This window comes from Moschus berezovskii, chromosome 8 (genome assembly GCF_049115385.1).
Source record: "Moschus berezovskii isolate FMDL1 chromosome 8, NW_MosBer_1.0, whole genome shotgun sequence".
Classification (NCBI taxonomy): domain Eukaryota; kingdom Metazoa; phylum Chordata; class Mammalia; order Artiodactyla; family Moschidae; genus Moschus; species Moschus berezovskii.
Genome location: NC_142467.1, coordinates 50,210,537 through 50,233,359, shown reverse-complemented (window position 1 = coordinate 50,233,359; position 22,823 = coordinate 50,210,537). Strand labels below are relative to the sequence as shown.

The 22,823-nt window shown below is 42.3% G+C and overlaps 1 protein-coding gene and 1 pseudogene across 2 annotated transcripts in view; one reads left to right on the top strand and one right to left on the bottom strand.

Moving 5' to 3' along the window:
• Positions 1–855: 855 nt before the first annotated feature.
• The window catches only part of HMGXB3 (HMG-box containing 3), a 63,638-nt gene continuing 41,670 nt past the window's right edge, over positions 856–22,823 (top strand). Inside the window, exons 1-8 of one of the 2 annotated variants that reach the window (XM_055431493.2) lie at positions 1,124–1,257; positions 4,503–4,641; positions 5,522–5,696; positions 8,955–9,452; positions 10,584–10,682; positions 17,695–17,826; positions 21,875–22,021; positions 22,118–22,281. In XM_055431493.2, coding sequence (XP_055287468.2) covers positions 4,505–4,641; positions 5,522–5,696; positions 8,955–9,452; positions 10,584–10,682; positions 17,695–17,826; positions 21,875–22,021; positions 22,118–22,281 — 1,352 coding nt within the window. In that variant the 5' untranslated portion in view covers positions 1,124–1,257; positions 4,503–4,504. Of the gene's footprint in view, positions 1,258–4,502; positions 4,642–5,521; positions 5,697–8,954; positions 9,453–10,583; positions 10,683–17,694; positions 17,827–21,874; positions 22,282–22,823 lie in introns of both variants that reach the window. The other variant, XM_055431490.2, reaches the window with a different exon arrangement.
• LOC129559587 (heterogeneous nuclear ribonucleoproteins A2/B1 pseudogene) lies at positions 16,259–16,983 on the bottom strand (annotated as a pseudogene).

The following is a 22,823-nucleotide window of genomic DNA, read 5'->3' as shown; positions in this document are numbered from 1 at the left end:
GAGTGACCTAATCAGATTTACAGTACAAAAAGATACGTCTGCGTGTTGTGTGGAGAACAGATTGTAGAGGGAGAAGAGAGGAGATTGGAAGAAACTGCATCAGTTCCAGCAGGTGACTAGGAGAAGGCTGGTGACAGTGGTAGATGGAGAAAGGTGATAGTGGTATAAGGAGAAAATAAGCAGGTTTGCATGGTAGTAAGAGTGCAGGGACTTATACAAATGTAGGACAATCTGTGACATCGGCAGGAAGGGACAGTTCTTATCTGACTGCACATGTCATTCAGTTCCATTTGAATCAGTCACAACCATTACTCTGCGTGGGACGGTGGGAGAGACGGATTGCGGGCAGATCACTGGGTGAGGAGGATGGCTTGATGACGCGCTAAGAAGTAACAAACCGATCCTGAGCAAGCGGTGACAGAGCAGGAATGGGATCATGCCTTGAACGCCGTGTTGGGGGATCGTCCTGAGGCTCCCTGGCCCGACTTGGCTTTGACAGGCGAGGCGGGGCCTCGACCCCCGCCCTCGGCACAGCCCCGCCCCATTTACCTGAACGCCCTACGACAACACCCGAGGGGCTGAGAGCGTCCAGCGCGGGCGGCCGCAGCTTCCTCCGCCTCCCGGAACCTCTAGCAGGAAGCAGTCCGTCCTCCTTAGCAGCCCCCCGCTAAGTCTCTAAGCAGTTTCTATGGGCCAGCCCCTCAGCCTGAGATGGACTACTGCGCTTGCGCGAGGGGTCGCGCGCAGTCACGCGCTGCCGGCCGCTTCCGGTGCGCCGCGAGGGCCGCCGGGACGGGTCTCCCAGGCGATCCGAGGAGTGCTGCTGCTGCCGCCGCCGCCGCTGCTGCGGCTGAGCCGGTGCCGCGGTGACGCCCGTGTCCCTGCTTTCTTCCTCGGGCTTCCCGGGGCTTGACCCCCGGGGCCCTCGGCAGGCGTCACTGAAGAGCCTGCGGGGCGCACGTGTGCTTCCACACCCTCCCTCTACGACCCCATATCGCGACTCCGAGGAAGGGGAGCGAGAGGGGCTGTCGCGACTCCGCGCCGTGTGTCACCGGGCGGGGCCGCAGGGCCGGGGCTCCTCTAGCCCCCGGGATGCGCGCGCGAGTCCTCGCCTCCACTTCCTTGCTGCCACTGCCACGACTGGAGCCGCCTCTCGCCGACAGCGGGGAGCGCGAGTGCGCCGGCCAGCCCCTTCGTCGAGCCCCCTGGCCGGGCGCCTCCGGGAATGTGAGCCGCGCGGCTTGCACGCTTCCCCAGGTAAGTCCCGCCCTTGAGCGCCGCGCTGCACGAGCTGGGCGCTGCGGCTGTCTGAGCTCTGTTGCCTCTTCCTCAATGTAGGAGCAGTGAACCTTACTCTCCTCCCGCATTCGTCTAAGGCCCGTAGGCCAACCGTGGCCCACAGCTGTGCTGTCAAAGGCCGTTTAATGAGGGTCCGAGGGGTTTCTGATGGGACAGTGACAGTGTGTCACATATTTCAAGTATTACCTTACTTTTCGTTTAAAAGAGGAGAAAACTGTGGCTTCTGGAGTGAGAGTAGATTGCTCAAGGTCATAGAACTTTGTGCGCGTGCTGTTAAAGTGCGTGAAAGTACCCTGATCTTCTGCCCTCCAGAGCCCTTGGTTTTACCCTTTATATTATCTTGGCTTTTTTTTTTTTTTTACATTGCTCTACTGGGGACTAGGATCTGAAAACACTCTTGAACCCAGGCTTAAGCCAGGCTAGTCACATAAGCCAAAACCCAGGGTAGTCTCTTCCTGCCCCTAACCCTCAACGTGTTTGTATGACTTTATTTTTAACTTGTTTTGTTCTGCGTGCTAAAACCCTGTATGTCATTCTTTACAGAAGCTCTCCTGCAGTTATTGTTTTTCTCTGTAAGACTCAAGGGCTGAGGAGTCAATTATTGAAGACAAAAAAAAACAACACATCCTTACATAGCCTTGATTTGAACCCTCGGGTCCTTTACCCAGTGAAGGCACTGGCCTGTTTCTGACCCAACCGAATGTCGGTTATGTTCTCCTGTAGAGTTGTGCTGTAACAGAAGACTGGGTTTTTTGTGGTTTTTTTTTGGGGGGGGGGGTTGTTATGTTTTCTAGTGGTAAGGGAAATTATTTAGAGGTGGTACAGAAGTAGAACTTTAGGAATAGTGTGTTCTTTTGTATATCTTTAAAAATTAAAAGTGAAATATTTATCTGCATTTTTTGGGAGAGGGTACTTCCACTTTCACAGCATTCTCAAAGGTATTCTTGCCTCTCAAAGTTAGGAGCCGCAGATTTCAGCCTCTTGTCTCACTTGAGGAACAACAGAATTTTAGGGTGGGAATAGACTTACCTGAGATCTCATGGTTAGAATTTAGACTTGGATCAAGGTCTTCTGACTCAACATGCAGTGCTCTTTTTCTCATTATAACTTACCAGATACTTCATCATTTGTGGAGTGAGTTCTAAATTGAGATGTGAGTGGACCTTGTAATACACATATCAGTTCTGTGTTTACTTACACAGCTCCTTCTTCCCAGAATCCTAAATTATCTTCTCACTGATTTTCCGGAGCAACTGTATTATTTCTTGTGAAATGAAGTTTCTGGGAACCTTTCTGCATCCAGGGATTGAGTCTGTGGGTAAAACTCCAATTTAGAATGTGGCCACAAATAAACTCACTCTTCTTGCACTAGTCATTGAATTTTTTTGTAATGCCTTCCTTTCCCTAGGAAAGGCTATTAGTAGATTATCTGTTTCTTAGACCAGTTTTCGGAGAAGGCAATGGCAGTACTCTTGCCTAGAAAATTCCATGGATGGAGGAGCCTGGTAGGCTGCAGTCCATGGGGTTGCTATGAGTCAGACATGACTGAGCGACTTCACTTTCACTTTTACACATTGGAGAAGGAAATGGCAACCCACTCCAGTGTTCTTGCCTGGAGAATCCCAGGGACGGGGGAGCCTGGTGGGCTGCCGTCTATGGGGTCACACAGAGTCAGACACAACTGAAGTGACTTAGCAGCAGCCGCAGCAGTAGACCAGTTTTGGAGAGTTAATGTCTGTCAGATTACTGTTTACACCTGAGTGGTTGAGTACCTTAGTCACTAACCATATGTGGCTATTTAATTACAATGAAACAAAACGAAATCAATTCAAGTTCTTCAGTTACACAATCCATATTTGAGGTGCTCAGCAGCTATAAGTAGCTACCATATTGGAGGAGCACAGATGAAGAACATTTCGATCATTTCAAAATGTTAATAGAACAGTGCTGATTTAGAATGTTGCTCATGGAGATGGGAGCAGTGTAGCATAATGGAAGAGGGCTCACAGTTGAATTTTTGAGTTAAAAAAAAATCTGCTTTTCAAGTCACTGGGTGTAGTGTCCCTTTTTGTATAGCACTTGATTGTTCCTTGAGCCTTATTACTATAAATCTGTGGTAAGGTGGGAGAGACATCACTTTTTACTGTTTAAAGAGAGAATTGAACCTAAAGCAGCTTAAGGACCTGTCCAGAGTCACACAAGCTGGCCGAGTGTAAAGAAACTTCCTACATATTGGCAGTTATCACACGTTTGAATGAATGAAAATCAATGAAGCATTTTACTTAAGCATGAAACATGAGGGAGTGTCCAAAACTGACTCCTGGCCAAGTATTCACCTGTTACCATATGGAATTCTTATAACATGGGGCCAATAAATCTTTGAGTTGAAGGATTACTGAGTGTCTCATGAGTGAATATAAGTGAAAGGGCTAAGCTAGTGATCCCAGATTTGCCTAGTTAGAGGAATCACCTTGGGCCCTTGTTAAAGATGTTGTTGTTCAGTCACTGAATCATGTCCGACTCTTTGCGATCCCATGGACTGCAGCACGCCAGGCTTCCCTGTCCTTCACTGTCTCCCGGAGTTTGCTCAGACTCATGTCCATTGAGTCTCATCCAACCATCTCATCTTCTGTTGCCCCCTTCTCCTCCTGCCCTCAATCTTTGCCAGCATCAGGTCTTTTCCAGTGAGTCGGTTCTTTGCATCAGGTGGCCACAGTATTGGAGCTTCATCATGGAGGGCTTCCCCAATGGCTCAGCAGGTTAAGGATCTGCCTGCAGTGCAGGAGACACAGAAGACGAGCGTTTAATTCCTGGATCAGGAAGATCCCCTGGAGGAGGAAAATGGCAACCCACTCCCATATTCTTGCCTGAAAAAATCCCACGGACAGGGGAGCCTGGCAGGCTACAGCCCAAAGGGTCAAAAAGAGTCAGACATGCCTGAACAACTAAGCACATGGCACAACAATCTTGTTAAGGATACAGATTGCCATGCCCTTCAGAGATTCTGATTAGAAGGCTGAGGTGGAATCCTGTAATCTATGTATTTAGGAGGTCCCCCAGGTGGTGCTTAAGATCCATCTGCTGAGTTTGGGAAATGACTGAGTCTTAAGGCCCTGGCAGAGATAAGGGATCGTTGGATTGGGAGGCTGCTGTCCTCTTTCAGGTAGATTCTTGACACTTGTTTGTGTTTGACTTTCCTCTAGCCATGGATGCATCGTATGATGGTACTGAGGTAACTGTCGTGATGGAGGAAATTGAGGAAGCCTACTGTTATACCTCCCCTGGGCCACCCAAGAAGAAGAAAAAGTATAAAATACATGGAGAAAAGGCCAAGAAACCCAGGTTAGCCAACACATTTTGGTAGCTGGCATTTATAAACAGAATCTGCTTGGAGAGCTCTGTTGAACAAGAAGACTTTAGACTGTGTCCAGATTCACTGAGAGTGCCATGTCAGTTCTTGAAGTCTCCTGATGGGGGTAGTGGGGTTGCGGGGAGAGGGAGTTGGGGAGTAGGAAGTAACCAGTTGATGTCAGCAATTGTCATTCCTTTCCAAATTTTCTTCCTGTTTCTAGGCTGTAGCAGGAAATAGGCAAACAAATGGTGGGAAGCTTTGTACAAGAGAACCATATCCTGCATTATTAATACCACTGTTGTCTAAATATTAGGGCATCAATAAAAATATGGAATTGTAAGTAGCACCAGTGATACCTATAAAGGATATCCAGATTGTAGTTCTAATCTCCTCCTTAACTGAACTCCTCAGACTTCTTGCTGAGTCTCCCAGCTCTGGGTCACTTCGATAGGTCTGCTTGCTTCCCTCTCGGCCTCGGTCGGTGCTGTTTACCAGAGAGATGACCAAAGGCTGTGTAGATGAGGATGTGAGTGGTAATCAGTCCTCTAACCTTTTCCTAAAAGTGGAATGACAGAACATTTGTATCTGTTTTTTGCCCATATTGGGATTTAAAGTTGGTCCTCCCTGCAGAAAAAGTGGTGGTGGTGAAGTAAACCAGACAAGTCTTTGCTTCCAGGTTTCTGGAGGGAGAAACCACCTGTCATTTACCCTCTGGGGATATTATTTAAATGCTTCTTTGCTTCAGTCTCTGTTTACAGAAATGCTTTTGAAATGAAAAGCTGCGTTTTGTATTTAACTCTTCACTACTCAAATATTGTAGAATTTACTGGTTGAGGGAGGGGAAACCTTATGAAGTCCTTGCTTCCTCAGGTCCGCTTACCTTCTGTACTATTACGACATCTACCTGAAAGTGCAGCAGGAGCTCCCCCACCTCCCTCAGTCTGAGATCAATAAGAAGATTAGTGAGAGTTGGAGGCTTCTCAGTGTGGCCGAGAGGAGTTACTACCTGGAGAAAGCCAAACTGGAGAAAGAAGGTCTGGATCCTGTAAGTACTTATTTTTTTCCCCCTTCAGCTAATACCTGCATTGCTCTAGTGGTAAGGCTTGGGGAATCCAACCTCTTGTTCTCCTGTTTTCTTCTCTTGGGAAAACTTTTAAGTTGAGTCATTTTTACCTTTGTTGGGTCTGATATTGTCTCTCTCTTTTTTTTGGCTGCACCGCATGGCTTGCAGGATCTCAGGCCGACCAGGGGTTGAACCTGAGCCATGGCATTGAGAGCACAGAGTCCCAGACTCTGGACTGCCAGGGAACTCCCTCTCTGTTCCCACTTTGATGATGCCCTGCACTCTCTTGTACTCTTTGCTTGTGGCCATACATCATCTCCAGTGAGCCTTAGGTTCCTTTTCTGAGTTTTAGCAAAACTTGGAGCCGCTCAGCCTTGTGAGTAGTTAGTGTTCCTTTCCCTTCATTGAGTAGCTTCTCCAGCCATTTTCCTTACACCGTGGATTTTCATGTTTTCAGCTGAGTGTGAATATTGTTAATTTGTGTTGTGTTGACCACTATCAGTTATCCCATAATCAGCAATTAGGCTTGTGAGTTTAGAGGTAGACACAGCTGCTTTATATAAGACCATGTTCTAGCACTGGTATTGAACTACTGAGTGAAAAGTGTAAGGCTAAAGCTGAAGTTCACAGAGGGGACTAAGCCTTTGGACGTTTGCATTAAAAAATAAGCAAGAAAGCTCTTTGGTTTGTGTCTGTCAGCCGTTTTGTTATTATTGTTCACAAGAATAAAATGTACTGACAACTGTTAGTACTGCTTTTTTTAACTAAAATTCCTGCAGGAAAAATAACCTTGTTATTGTAAGCTGAAACCTTTTCACCTTAACTCCTTTTTTTCCAATTGAAACAAGAGTCTCTGACTTTTTTGATCGTGTAGAGCAAAGGTTTTTCAGGAATGCAATGACAATGTTATAGCAAAACAGGTTATGTTTCCTTTAGTGGAGCCCATCTGCTACTGACCACCGTTTAGATTAGTTTGTCCTTGTTGGCTTGGCATTTCTCTTCTTAGTAGAGCTCTGTGTTACCTACCATCTGGGAGATGCCACTCTACTCCTTCTCTAGATGATTTGTTTGTAAACTGTGAATCTAGGAAACAATCCCTGTGGAGAAGGAAAGGCGGAGTCTAGGAAAGGTACACATATTTTCTTTGGTTTCCCCATTATAAAGTCACAAACTTATTGCCCATGATACAAGAAAATTTTACCTAATCCTGAAGTGATATGGCTTTTAATTTTTAAAAAATTTTCAATTTTTTGGCCATGTGGAATCATAGTTTGCCCAACCAGGAATTGAACCCATGCCCGCTTTGTTATAGAAGCACAGAGTCTTATCCAGTGGGCCTCCAGGGAAGTCCCCTGACATGACTTTTAAAACTGGGTGTTATTATAGATCCTTATTAAGACTTAAAAAATTTAAGTAGATCAACTATAATGATTTTTCTTTACCCGTATGTAAATTTGTATCTACCATCATCTCCACCACTATCCCCAAGATTATTATGAATAAACTAGCTCTGGTATTAACTAGCTATAACCTTGAAAGAATCATTTAAGCTTTGAGTCCTGCTTTCCTTATTTGTAAAATGGGGATGATAGTATCTGTTCGCAATGTTTAAAATAGATAATGTAAAACACCTGGCTGAGTTCTTGGAACATATTGACTTGGTCAGTAAATGTCACTCTTTAGTAGATTAAACGTCCAGTGCCCATATAATAAGAAAAGGTGACATTTAATGAGCATCTGGGATGTACCAAGACTGGGTGAGATTTTATATGCTGTTTGACCTCTCCCCAATTACCTGGTGTGCAGGTGGGACCCTCCTACCTGCGTACTGTGGGAACCTGTGTCGGAGACCTTGTGGTGGGCTATGTCCCTTGCAGCTCTTTAGGTCTCTTTCCAGGTTGCGGGGCCTATGTTTGCAGTGTCATTCCTTACAGTGTGTAAGAGGAATGTCATTCAGGCTGCCCTGCTTTCTCAGGGCTTGGATTTGTTGATAAAGTCCAGACCAGCCTTTGTATTTGCCACCGTTTAGTTTTGTTCTCTTGACCTGTCGGCTTCAAAGGGTGACTTGAGACTATCATTTCTTCATTATCTCTCCAGTAAAGGCTCCATAATGGGTTTGGACAGTTTGCTTTCAAGTTTCACCTGAGTGCTTCCTTTGTAGCCTAAGAGTCTTATCCACTTCTTTAGATTTTTTTTAAAGATACTTTTGTAATTGATTTAGTTCTTTTAAAATGATGCTTCTAAAATTAGTTTTTGGTCCATTTAATTTCCTTTCTTACTTATCTGTTCACTTTGAACTTTTCTATTTTCCGTGTTGGGTAGCTTTCAGTTTAAATTGAAAAAATAAAACACAGGCACCTTTTTCTTGGTTCCAGGTAGCCATGCAGAGCTGTGGCTTCCAGTGTTCCAGTGCCTGGTCTTCTGGCTCCTTAGAAGACCTGGCCTGGAGTCTCAGTCTCACTACTCACTGACTGTGTGTTTTGCGAAAGTTTACCCTGCTTCAGTTCCCTCATTTGAGAAAGGGGCATGATAATAGTATTGCTTTTAGGAAGTATTTTCTAAACCTTCCCAGGTCAGTGTTCATGTTTATATTCTCCCACCTCCCCTAGTATATTCAGGTCCTTATCATATAACCACTTCCCTATACACATTCTGTCGTGAAGCCTTCTTCGCAAGTCTGGGAGAAGCTCTGATGTCCGAATTCTTCCTTGCTTCCCTGAGATCCAGAGTGGCCTGTTGGTTTGTATCTTATGCTTTAATGTTTCATTGAGCATTATACATCCTGGCATCTAAATCTCCATTATACATCCTGGCATCTAAAGCTACTTTGAAATCCTAAAGTTGCAGAGCTGGAAAAGAACTCATAAATAGCCAGATTCAGTTCCCTTGCTGTACAGATAGGGCAGCAAAGCCTAAAAAGGGGAAAGAATTTGTTTAAGACTCCACTAGATCTGGGATTTCATCTCACAGTTGCATGATGCCAAGATCAGTGCCCCTTATAGAGTCTAATCCACTCTCTGTCTCCTTTGTGACTGAGTAAGTTACGTTGGCTAAAGTGTGATTCAGATGAAGATGACATTGCTGTTGGCAGAGGCTGACCCTATCTAAGTCACAGGTCAAGAGAATGGACTCTTTCTGGTTCTTCTGTGGAAAAACAAAAAAAGCTTATACGTGTATATTCATGTGGTCTGACTCTGTTTATCTCTGCTTGTCTCCCCAACCTGGCGTCTTCATCATCAGAACTCTAAGCTCTCTGGGCTAACTGCTGTGGTTCCAGACATCCCAGGTTTCCGCAAGATCCTCCCTCGCTCAGATTACATCATCATCCCCAAGAGCAGCCTGCAGGAGGAGCAAAGCTGCCCTCAACTAGAGCTGTGTGTGGCCCAGAACCAGATGTCCCCCAAAGGACCATCTCTTGTGTCCAACACTGCCCTGGAGACAGTGCCCAGCCATGCAGGCATGGCAGAACAATGCCTGGCTGTAGAGGCCTTAGCTGAGGATGTGGGAGCCCTTGCCCAGCCTGGTGCTGTACAGGAGATCGCCACCTCAGAGATCCTCGGCCAGGATGTGCTCCTAAATGAGGCTTCCCTGGAGGTAGGGGAGAGCCACCAACCTTATCAGACAAGCCTGGTTATTGAAGAGACCTTAGTGAACGGCTCATCAGACCTCACCACTGGAAGCCTGGCTGTGCCCCACCCCCAGGTTGGGGAGAGTATGTCTGTAGTAACAGTCATGAGGGTAAGTGACAGGTACTGTGATTGTGCTTTACCTGAGAGAGTTAAAAAGGCAGCTAGACCCATGCAGTGTGATTCTGGAGTAGTGGTAGTTAGGAATTGGTGTGGCACTTCTGAGTTGGACTGCAGTCCTCTTGAGCCTTTTTGCCCCTAGGCTTGGTCCAAAGTCTTCTTCAGTTTCTTAGGCTCTCTCACATCTTCTCTTGCTCAGTTTAGCCAGTGTTTTCTTCAGATGAGATAAGGTACATTAGCAGGAGGGATGGGAATGATATTTGGGCTGTTCATGAGTCAAAGCCAGGATCTGTTAGGCTGTTAGCATTGGTTAGGATTTTATGTTCCCTTATGATTGTTTCAGCAAACATAATAGCATCTTGAAAACTGTTCAGGAGGGATTGTAAATGGTCTTGGACACAAAGTAAGTAGAAGAAGGAAGTTCTTTTCATAGCCAGGTTGATCAGGCTAATAGCCGAGAAGAAGGGGGAGGTCTGTTCCCAGTGGCTTTCCAGTCATGCCCAGTTGAGGGGAAAGAGCAGTGATTTCAGTGATTCCACAGCATGGACCCTGGAAGTGAAGAGTTGGGGAGCTGCCACCAGGCTGTCTCTCATCCTGGGTAGGATGGCATCCTCAAAGAGGTAGTTGTCCTGCACAATCTAAGAGGACCAGTGTGCAGTGGCCCCTACAGCCTAGACAGATGAGAGCAGATAGCCCTGCAAAGGATTCCTTGCCAGGCATAAATTTTATTATATGTTGCCACAATGCTGTATATGGTAATGAAGCCTGCCATTGGCCTTGTTAAGGTAGATTAATAGGTTCCTAAGAACATTTGACAAGGTCACAAGAATTGGTTTCTTTGACTATTTATGTGATCTTAGGAGTCTGAAGTATCTTAACCTCCGTTTTCTCATTTGTAAAATGAGGATAGCAGGATAGCACATTCCCTGTGGTAGTGGTTTTCTTTGTCCTTAGTTAGACTTTTATTTTGAGATAATTATAGTTTCATACATTTTCTTGATGCATCCGCTGGATAAGCATGTTATCTCTGGTTATTGGACTTGATTGTCTTCAGTGTTATGAGTGCTCCTGGGTGTTCTTTACTCCATCTCAATAAAACTGTCTTCTCTCCCTGTACCCGCAGGATTCCGGTGAGAGTAGCTCCTCTGCACCAGCCACACAGTTCATTATGTTGCCTCTTCCTGCCTACTCGGTTGTGGAGAACCCCACCTCCATCAAACTGGTTAGTATGTGGGGAGTTGATGGAGATTATGGCTCTGTAAGAATTCTCTTTCAGGTAGTTTTCTAAAATTGTTAATGAACTTAGGACATGGGGACTGGCAGAGATTGCAGAGATTTTCTGGTTCAGATATTCTTAACTGAGGGTGAGGGAGTCGGGGCGGGTCTGTGAATAGAGCTCCACAGGATCCTTGAACTCAAGTTACATACCAATTTTTCTCTTTGAGAAAGTAATTTCTCGGGATAGGTTCCATGGTTTTTATATTTTCTGAAGTGTAGATGTTGAAAACTTGAGAGATCACTGATATAATTCAGTACTGTTATTGCGCAGGTTAGGGAAAAGGTCCAAAGAAGAAAAAGGACTTGTTCTATGATTCAGGGTCACTGAGCTGCGAAACAAGGCAGAACAAGGACCCAGGTCTTTTGATTCTCAATGTTATTTCCGTCACACACTGCAGCATGTGGGCTGAGACTTTGTCTTAGGGTTTTGTGGAGGACCTCCAGTACACTGTTGAGTAGAAGTGGTGTGAGCCAGCATCTTTGCCTGTCTGTCTTAGGGTGAAAGTATTTAGTCTTTCATCATTAGCTGTAGGTTTTTCATAGATACCCTTATCATGTTTAGGAAGTTATTCTTGCTGGAAGTTTTTAACAGGATTGGATATTGGATTTTTGTGTGTCTTTAGAGATGATTGGGTTTTGTTGTTGTTGTTGTTTGTTAGTATGATTAATAGTATTTTTCAAATGTTAACTCTGTGTTCCTGGGGTAGACTTCACTTAGCAATGATATATTATTCTTCTAATATATTATTGGATTGGATTTGATAACAGTTTGTTCAGAATTTCTGTATCTATATTCATGAGGCATGTTATTGGTCTCTTAATTTTCTTATACAGTGTTTTTCTTGTTTTAGTATCAAAGTTATGCTTACTTCATAGAATGAGCTATGAAATATTTTCTGCTATTCTGTTTTTTGGAAGAGTTTTGTATAGTACTGGCGTTATTGTTTTCTTAAATGGTTAGAATTACCAGTGAACTCATCTGGGCCTAGAGATTTCTTTGTGGGAAGGTTTATAATGGCAAGTCCAATTTTTAAAATATATATAGAACTATTCAGATTATTTATTTTGTAGTGAGCTTTGAAAGTTTGTCTTTCACAGAATTTGTCCATTGCATCTAAATTGTCAGATTTATTGACATAAAATTGTTTAAAACATTCCCTTACTCTTTAAAAAAAAAAAAAAACTGGTAAAATATACGTAATGAAATTTACCCTTTTAGTCAATTTTAAGTGTACAGTTCAAATGCTGTTGATGTTAAGTATATTCACAGTGTCATGCAGTCTTTACCAATATCCATTTTCAGAACTTTTTCATCATTCCAACCAGAAACTGTATATTAAACAGTTACTCCCCATTCCCTGCCCCTGCTTTCTGCCCTCGGCCCTAGTAATAGCTGTTTTACTTTCTTGGAATTTGTGTATTCTAGGTACCTCAAATAAGTGGACTCATTCAAATGCTACCTTTTTAATCTTTTTCATTTAACATGTTTTCAGGGTTCATCTGTCTTATGGCATGTATCAGAATTTCATTCCTTTTTATGGCTAAAATATATTCCGTTGTATGTGTATACTACATTTTGTTTATCCATTCATAAACATTGCTGGATATTTGGTTTATTTCTACCTTTTGATTATTGTGAGTAGTGGTGGTATGAACTTTGGTATACAAATGTCTGTTTTGAGTCCCTGTTTTCAGTTCTTTTGGATGTAATACCCTAAAGGTAGCATTGCTGAATCATGTGGTAATTCTGTGTTTAAAGTTTTGAGGAACCTATGTCCTTTTAATGTCTATAAAATATGTAGTGATTTTCCTTCTCCATTACTGACACTGGTAATTTGGATCTTCTTTCTTTTTTCCTGATAAACTTTGCTAGAGGTTATTGATTTTATTGCTGTCAGAGAGGGAACATTTGGGTTCATTGATCCTAGCTATTTCTCTACTTTCTGTTTCACTCATTTCTGCCATGATCTTTATTATCATTCTTCTGCTTACTTTTGGTTTAATTTGGTCTTACCTAGTTTCTTAAGGTAGAGGTTATTGATTTGAGACTTTCTTTTCTAATATAGCTGCTTAGTTTGCCTCCAAGCACTACTTTGGGCTTCTCTTGTGGCTCAGCTGGTAAAGAATCTGCCTGCAATACGGGAGACCTGGGTTCGATCCCTGGGTTGGGAAGATCCCCTGGAGAAGGGAAAGGTTGCTACTGCTGCTGCTAAGTCACTTCAGTCATGTCCGACTCTATGTGACCCCATGGACTGCAGCCCACCAGGCTCCTTCATCCTGGGGTTTTCCAGGCAAGAGTACTTGAGTGGGGTGCCATTGCCTTCTTCGAGGGAAAGGTTACCCACTCCAGTATTCTGGCCTGGAGAAATCCATGGACTGTTTAGTCCATGGGGTTGCAAAGAGTCGGACGCGACTGAACGACTTTAACTTTCAAGCACTACTTTAGTGGCATCCCACAAATTTTGGTAGGGTATGTTTTCATTTCCATTCAGTTTGAAATGCTTTCTAAATTATTTGACCCTTGAGTTATTTAGAGGTGTATTACTGTCCAAATATTTGGGATTTTCCAGATATCTTTCTGTATCGATTTCTGATTTGATTCCATCGTGATTAGAACTTTGTAGTTTGTATAAGACCTGAATCCTTTTATATTGAGTGTGGCTTATTTTATGGCTCAGAGTATGGATTCTCATGATAAATGGTCTAAGTACATTTGAAAAGAGTGTGTAATCTGCTGTTGGATGGAGTGTTCTGTACATTTCAGATTAGGTTGAGTTGATTTATAATGTTTCTTACTGATTTTCTGTCGACTGTTTCTGTCAACTACTAAGAAAGCATCCACCAGTCATTGTAGATTTATGTATTTCTTTTTGCAGTTCTGTTAGTTTATGTGTCATGTATTTTAACTGTTATTAAATACATAAACGTTTAGGATTGTTAAATTCTCTGGATAAGTTTATTGCTCCTTTATTAAGAAATGACATTTATCTCTCACACTGTTGCCTGTGAAATCTACTTATTTCTGATATCAAGCTTTCTTTTGATTATTGTTATTAACAAGCTATATCTTTTTCCATCCTTCTACCTTTTTGTGGCTTTGTATTTAAAGTACCTTTTTGGTAGACAGCATATAGTTTGGCTGTAAGAGCAAGACCTGTCTGACTATCTGTAATTTAGGTATTTAGTATTTAGGCAGTATATATTTACTGTGATTATTAATATGATTTGGTTTAAATATGTCCTCTTCTTGTTTTATTTTCTTTTGAAATACTTGAATATTTTTTTAAAAATTATTTGTTTATTTTTGGCTGCCCTGGGTGTTGATTGCTGCATGTGGGCTTTTACTAGTTGCGGTGGGTGGGAGTTACCCTGTGGCTGTGGTGGTCAGGTTTCTCATTGCAGAGCTAGGGCTCTAGAGTGTATGGGCTTTAGTTGTTGCAGCTTCTGGGCTCAGTAGTTGTGGCACATGTGCTTAGTTGTCCTGTAGCATGTGGAATCTTCCCGGACCAGGGGTTGAACCCGTGTTCCCTGCATTGGCAGGTGGGTTCTTAACCACTGGACCACCAGGGAACTCCAAATTGAATATTTTTAATGAATCCATTTTATCTCGTTTATTGGTCTATGGCCTGTTAACTTTGTCTTCGTTACTGTATTGGTTTTTTTTAGGATACATATCTTGGTTTCTTTTAGGTACATATATTTAATTTGTCATAGTCTGTCTTTTCCTCTTAAAATTCCTGCTACAGATAAACAATACTTTATTAGGTAAGTTGTAGTAAATTATTTTTCCTGAGTCTTTACTCTTCAGGAAATTAATGTTCTTTCATGGTTTAATAAATGTTAATTAAGCTCTTCTAGAACTACTTAAGAAGGCAACATCAGCCTTGAACACTGGCACTATTTTCTAGAGTCATTTCTGTAAGCTGCTGTTTAGGAGTATTTCCAAGTTGGTGGTGATTTATTTATGGAACTAACTTTTCTCTGGGAATGTATTCAGAATGACTATTCTGTGTGGGGCCACAGTCAGAGGAAAGAGAAATGTTTTATTTTCCATTAAAAATAGTGTTACAAACTTTTTGTTCCTCAAGATATACCCATTAAGCAGAAAGGGCAAGTGATTGTACAAAAGAGGAAATCAAGGGCCCAAGAGCAAAGATGAATTACTCCCAGCTCATTCAGTGTGTCAGTGACGAAGTTGGAACCCAAATCCTTTCTCCTGATGCCACACAACTTCATACTCATCCTTGATTTGCTACCACTGTTATATCCTTTTTTCCTTAGGTGTTCTGGCCAGAGGCAGCCTAGAGGCAGTTTGGTGTTTCTTAAGGGAGGTTTTTGCTTTCTGGTCAAGCTAGGGAGATAGGAATTAGTAGTTAAGCAAACCATTCATAAGTGACCAAACAGATCTGACAGGGAAATGTTTTCTTTCCAGCATTAATCAAGAAATGAAGCGTGGCTAATTTCGATTTGTAGCTGAAATGTAATACATTCTCTTCAAAGGGAAATCACCAGAGATTATGTGAGCCAGTGATTGAATATATGTATGCAAATACTCAAATTCTGTTGAGTGTCAAAGGACCTGGTTTCAACTGGAGTTCCCTCTCATTTCTTTAGTGACTGGACTGTTTTTGTATCTTTGAATCCTAGATTCTAGGTTCTCTGATTTTTAACTAATAAGAATGAAGATGAAGCAAGTTCTTTGATGTATGGAGAGCCGTAGGTGCAGCAGGATACATGGAAGGAGTTTTGACCAGGAATCAAAAAGATCTGTCTTCTAGGCTTGTCTCTCTGTCCTTGAGTCACCACGTGATTCATGATTTGAAACAAAGCATTTAACCACTCTGAACCTCAGTAGTAGTAATACCTACCTTATAGTATTGCTGAGAACTTTATTTTTTTTCCTTTAGAAGTCTTTATTAAATCATAAATGTACAACAACTTCTTAATACTACAAGACACTTCAGTTTTTTAAATGTCTCATTATACCGTGATCCTAGAAAACAGTTTTTCAAAACTTTGTGAGAAAAATCTTGAAAACAGGTTCACATGTCACTGGACACTTAAAAAATTAATGTTATCAAAGAAAGGATGCTTCTATCCTCTTACTTGAAAGAAACAAAAAAATTGATTGGGAAACTGTCTCAAAAGCAATGTTTTTCATTCTTTCCTCCATAGTAAGGTGATGTTCTTAAGTATACCAATCCATTCACAAATGACTCTGCATCTGTTCTGGTGTCTTCTGCTACATCACTGCCACAGTCATGACATGACTGAGAAAAGAGTTTTCATTAATTATTTGGATAGCCTAAAGCTGCCCTGTTACCTCTGGGCTCTTATTCTCTCCTCTTTGTACAGTCAGGTCCATGTAAAATAGGAAGCTAAAGATCCTCTTGTCTATCCAAATCCTCCACCACCATAAACTCCTCCTCCTCCTCCATAACCGGGGCTAACTCCCAAATTGCCAGTTCCTGGTCATCCTCCACACCTATTATAACCATGACCAAGTCCACTGAGCACTTCTTAATCCATCAGATCGTCCTCCAAACTACTTCCTCGTCCTGACCCTGGTCCAACATTTCCATCATCACCAGAATAATCTCCAAAACCAGCTTTGCCTCCCCTTCCACTTCTAGAAGCCTGGACTTGTTGCATTTTAGGTCGAGAAAAGGCCTTTCTCACTTCTGCATGATGGCCGTTGATGGTATGGTTTTTCTGCAACACAATCTTATCCACGGGATCATGGTCATCAAAAGTCACAAATCCAAAGCCTCTTTTTCTTCCAGACTCTCTATCAGTAATTATCTCAATGGCATTGATTTTTCCATATTTCTCAAAGTAATCTCTAAGATGATGTTCCTCCATATCTTCAATTCCACCAACAAAGCTTCTTCAGTTAGGAAAACCCCTCGCTGTCCAGATTCCTCTCTCGGGACAGCACGTTTGGGGGTAATTGTTTTCCCATCAGTAGAATGAGGTCTACCAGCCATGGCAGCATCCACTTCAGCCATGGATGAAAAGGTGACAAAACCAAACCCTCTCGATCTTTTGCTTGCAGGGTCCCTTACGATTTCACAGCTTATAAGCTTTCCCCACTGCTTGTAGTAGTTCCTCAGACTTGCTTCTGTGGTTTCAGAGCTCAAACCACCAATAAAGAGTTTACAGAATTGTTCTTGTTCCTTCTTTTTCCTCCAAGAAGTAACAGTTTGGAAACTTTGCTCCATCTTGGACTCCATCACTTCAGCCATTTTCCCCAGATCTGAGGAGAGAACCTCCACTGCTCCAGGAACAACACCTTCTAGGAGCACCTTCACAAAGACCTGGTGCCACCCTTTGAAATTCTTGAGCACCTTTCAATTTTCCAGAACAGTCTGATTTGTGAATACTGGTTCTCCCAGTTCCAAGAGCTGTCCTGTGACCCACACCTGAGACGAAGGCAACCAGTAGCTTGCTGGAGATAGTCAGTATTGCTGAGAACTTTAAATGAGATATTGATAGAGTGTTCAGCACTGTGTGGTACTTCACTTAATTAATTAATTGTAACTATCGTAACTTTTTTTTTTTTTGGAGAAGGAAATGGCACCCCACTCCAGTACTCATGCCTGGAGAATCCCACTGACGGAGGAGCCTGGTAGGCAACAGTCCACGGGGTCGCAAAGAGTCGGACACAACTGAGTGACTTCACTTCACTTTATCATAGTTTTTATTCTTCTGGTACCTAACTCTGTAACCCTAGGCAGTTGTCTGTCTTCATTTGCATTCAGTCTCCATTTCTAAAAAGTGAACTAATTAGTTGTATTTTAGGGCCTTTCCAACTCTGACCTTTTAAGACCATGAACTGGCTAATTTTTGCAAGCTGGTATCCTCCTGCCATTGTTGGGGTTATAATAGTCTTCAGGATCTGAGAGAGATTAGATTGTACTGTTGATTCTGACCTTTTCTTTACTTTTTTTTTACAGACTACTACATACACCCGACGGGGCCATGGGACGTGCACGAGCCCAGGCTGCTCCTTTACATATGTCACCAGGCACAAACCACCTAAGTGCCCTACCTGTGGTAACTTCCTTGGAGGGAAGTGGATCCCAAAGGTAAAGTCCATTGGCCATCACTGCTTTGGCAGCCGCACAAAGTAAACTTACCATTCCCCTTAAGAATAAATGACTTAAATTAATATTAATTTAACTTTTCTGATGCTACAAATAAGTCAGTTTTTTTCTTTTTAAGAAGAAAGAATTAAATGTTATCCATAACCTCCATCCAAAGAAAAGCCATTGTTAAGATTTCAGTGTCTGTTAAGATTTTTTCTAGTCATTATCTGTGGGTATAGAAATTCTGTATCTTGTCTTTTTTCTTTTACCATACCATATCATTAAATATTCTTCAAAAACGTTATCCTTAATTGCTTCATAGCTTTCCATGAATGACTATACTGTTAAATTATTCATTTCCTGTTAGGGTCACATTTTTAGCAATCCACCCTCCACACCAACTGCTTAGCTATTCATGAACACAGGGCACATCTCATTCCTTAGCTCTGAGTCCTTTTAGGTTCATGTGGAAAGTGTTTGTTGCTCAGTAGTGTCTGACTCTTTGCAATCCCACAGACTGTAGCCCACCAGGCTCCTCTGTTCATGGGATTTTCCAGGCAAGAATACTGGAGTGGGTTGTCATTTCCTTCTCCAGGGAATCTTCCCGACCCAGGGATCAAACCCAGGTCACCCACATTGCAGGCAGATTCTTTACCGTCTGAGCCACCAGGGAAGCCCACTTAGTTTCCTATAGCTTCTATTAAAAGTGGAGGTCTTTAACCCAATATTCAAGCTCTGCCATAGTTTAACTTTCCAAATATGTACTTCAGTCTCCAAATAAATGGTGCTCAGTAAATAAACGAGCATTAGAGCTATGCCCCTGTGATGTTCAGCTCAGAACATGTTTTTTGTTACCTGTTGTATACTCGGCACTGACTATAAATCATACATACTTGCCACATTTTTGATATGAGACTAAATTAGGGACAAAAGGACTAAAATAGAAGCGGTCTTATAGAGGAGATGGTTTGGAAAGAGCAATAGAATCTGGGTAGATAGAAAAGGAAAGAGAAGGCATTGTTGTTGTGAAAATAGTTTAGGATTGTGTTCATCATGTGTTTCAACTCATGGTCCAAACTTATTTTCTCTGTAGAGAAAACTTACATAGTATTGTACTTGCTAAGTTCCTTTGGGGCATTTTCCAGAGAACATTTCTCAGAAAATTATCAGGATAGTGACTTTCGCCCTCTGGCTAAGTATTGAAGTTCAGGATAGCACCAGTTTTGGAGACAGAATAGGTTAATAATTAAGAATATAATTCTGGAGTCAGCTTCCTCAGTTCAAACCCCTACTCAGGTATTAACTTTGTAACCTTGGGAAAGTCATTCTACATTTCTGTTCTTGATTTAGGCTTCCTTTCATTTGTAAATAGAAATTAAGAATATTACCTGCATCAGTAGGGTTGTCGGAGGGGTCAGATGAAATTATGCATGCAAAATGGATGGTTCATTTCTAGTGTAATTGTATATTCAGTCCTCTCATTGTTGGCAGCAGTATAATTGTCTCTTGTTATTGCTGTGAACGGTAACACTTCAAGGGGCAGGAAATACATAGGGCTTTGTGGAGTTTTTGTGTTGCTGTGAAGCCATTTCATTTATTCCCACCTAATCATTCTCCCAAAATATACTTCCCCAGCTGCGGTAGGAAGATTGAATTGGGTAGTAGTTGGACTTCTCCTTGGTCCTTCTTCTTCACTGATGCACAGCAGGTCTGACAAATGACCTTGTTTCCTGTGCTTTTGCGTGAAAGAGTCTAACCGATCCTGTGCATAATCTGCTTCAGATTCTGTTTTGACTTTGGCTTTCTTTCCTTTTTCATTTTGTCTTCTCCCCTCCCTTTTATTGAAATAACTTTTAAGCCATTCTTTCTGAGATCGAACTCATGACATGCATAAATTTTTTTTCTTGGCTACTTGTCTCCTGTCTTTCCTTGCTAGGTCAGAAATTTTTTTCTCCAAGATTTTTGCAAGAATTACTATGTAGGGATTTCCCTGGTGGTCCAGTGGTTAAGAATCCACCTTCTAATGCAGGAGACACAGGTTCAGTCTCTGGTTGAAGAATTAAGATCCCACATTTCTTATGGACAACTAAGCCCATTTACCGCAACGAAGAGCCGATGCCGCCAAATAAATAATAAGTAAATATTTTAAAGAATTACCATATAAAGAGTATATACTGTGATTTCTAAGTCTCCTTGGAACAAAATAAGTAATTGTGAGAAGAAAATGGGTAACATTGTAGCATAAATGCATTTAAAATTTTAGTGACTTTGGTTATCAGCTAGTTCAACTCCCAGTTTCCAGCTGAGGAAAAATAGATTGAGGAGAAATGACTTGTTACATTCACATTGTTAATTATGCTATTGCCTTTTCCACTAAACCAAACTGCAGGCGTTGTTGTGCTGTTAAGCTGCGGAATCTTAAGATTTCTTGAGTTCAGATTTTTAAAGGAACAAGTATAAATAGTTTCTGAAAGTTCCAAATATGTCCATGCCAGTCAGGAAATGACTCACCTTTTCTTATATTGTTCTGGAGTTCATACTGGCTAAAATTATCCAAGAAACATGTGGCACAGTTCCCAGTGATTTGGACGGAACAAAAGATGGTATATAAGGCTCTTTAGCTCAAGGCCTCACTCCTGTAGCAGTAATTGAGGTCTCTGCACGAGGAACTGGTAGTATTTGTCTTCCATCTTGAAAGAAAATGACATCTAAAAAGGGTACGCTGAGTGAAGGAAATGTGAGATCACTAGCTCAAGTTTTTTTGCTCTGTTGGCTTAAATTACTCAGTCTTCCTGCAAAAAAATTTTGTCTATAGCCTACTCAGTGGGCAACATTTTGCTCAAATATCTCATCTCAAGGATTTGGTTTAACGTGTCTCCCGATTTTCTGCTAACTTCCCTCTTAAGCAGTCAGGAAGCTGAGTATAGTTTACTTAGAATGTTTCTTGTCCTCATGGTTTGTCATCATGTGTTAGAACCTGCTGCTGCTGCTAAGTGGCTTCAGTCGTGTCTGACTCTGTGCGACCCCATAGATGGCAGCCCACCAGGCTCCTCCATCCCTGGGATTCTCCAGGCAAGAATACTGGAGTGGGTTGCCGTTTCCTTCTCCAATGCATGAAAGTGAAAAGTGAAAGTGAAGTAATTTAGTCATGTCCGACTCTTTGCGACCCCATGGACTGTAGCCCACCAGGCTCCTCGGTCCATGGGATTTTCCAGGCAAGAGTACTGGAGTGGGTTGCCATTTCCTTCTCTGTGTTAGAACCTAAGAATGCTTTATTGGAGATTTCTTAAAAGGTCATCTATGTTGGTTCTTAGCCAGAGGCACCATGTGGCCCAGAGGGACTTTAGAAATGTAAGGGGGTTTTGGTAGTCAGTGACTGGGAGATAATACTGAAATTGAATGGCATTGGCCACAGGTACTGAGCTTCCTGAAAGTGCAAAGAGGGGTCCTGCCCCTCCATGAACAGTTAAGTCTCCCAAAAGGCTGTCTTCCTGCCTTTGACCCAAGAGCTCTCTTTTTCCATAATGGGAAATAAGAAATCAGGTGAAGCTTGCCTCAGGTGACATAAGCAGTTACGATGAAGCAGAGCCTAGACAGAACCCAGCTTTTGTGTTTTGTCTTCTAGTTTATAGTGCCTTTCACTATTCATGTGGAAGAAAAAACCTCTGAGTCCTATTCTGGCCATAACCACTGTTAAGAAATTTTTTTAAGGAGTAGGCCTTGAACAGTCAGAGGTCGAGGTGAAAAATGCCAGCATTTGTTTGCTGAAACCTAAAGAAACATGTCATTAAGAATTTATTAGAAGAATAGGTTTATCCTAACTATAGCCTTGAATATTATGGTGAAAGGAAACTGGAATCAGAAGACTTAGGTTCAGGCCAGTTTTATAAAAACTTGGGACCTGAAGTCAACCTCTTCCTCTCTCAGCCTCAGCTTCTTATCTGTTGCTCATACATTATTGTTATGAGGATCAAATGAGAGAATGTTTGTAAATGTGTTGTCAACTGTAAAATGCCCCATGCATAAAAGGTTTTATTGTTTTTTCTAGGAAAAGCCAGCCAAAGTCAAAGTGGAATTGACTTCTGGTGTCTCCTCCAAAGGCTCTGTGGTTAAAAGAAATCAGCAGCTTGTCACCACTGAGCAAAATTCCGCTAAGGAAAACACTTCCAAACTGACTCTGGAGAATTCAGAAGCTGTAAGCCAACTCCTCAGTGTAGCTCCTCCAAGAGAAGTGGGTGAGGAGAATGAGTGGGAGGAAGTGATCATCTCAGATGCCCATGTTTTGGTCAAGGAAACTCCTGGGAATCATGATACAGCAGTCATTAAGACTCCAGTGGTCAAGCCTGAGGTCTCTCTGGGGACAACTGAAAATGACAGTCCTGGACTAGACGTGCCACCGCCAGCCGAGGGGACCAGCACCTCCGGTTCACTCCCTGCTCCTAAAAAGCCTACAGGGTAACCCAGTGTGTTTATATATAGCATTGCGTTTAGAACAGCAGCTTGTGAAGTGCCCTGTGTGTGTTTTGTCCATGTCTTTATAGCATTCCTGGGACAGGCAGCAGAGCCCAATTCGTGGTTTCTATGTTAGATACAGAAACCAAGGCCTAGAGACATTGATTTGCCTTTTCTCCTATACTCTGCTGTCTTTTCACTACTGTCCTGGTCTTACACGTCTCTTCTTGTCAGTCTCCCTAAAGCATTTATTGTGGAGTCTTACTAGTACAGACTGTGGGCAGTGTTACAGACCTAGTATTCTATCCTGGCTCCTGCATTTGGAAAGAAAGGAATTATTAAGGCATCTTATGTAAAGATTCCTGTCCTGCTGGTCAGAGAACTAAATTCTGATTGTGACTCTTTCCTGGGCTTCTGTTTGATTGGGCACAGTCACTTCATACTCATTCTCCCCCTCTGGAAAATTTTGAGTTGGGTCTTCTAAAAAAAAAAATCATATCCTCAGTGCCTGACCATACTGCCTGAAAAAGATCACATGTGAAGCT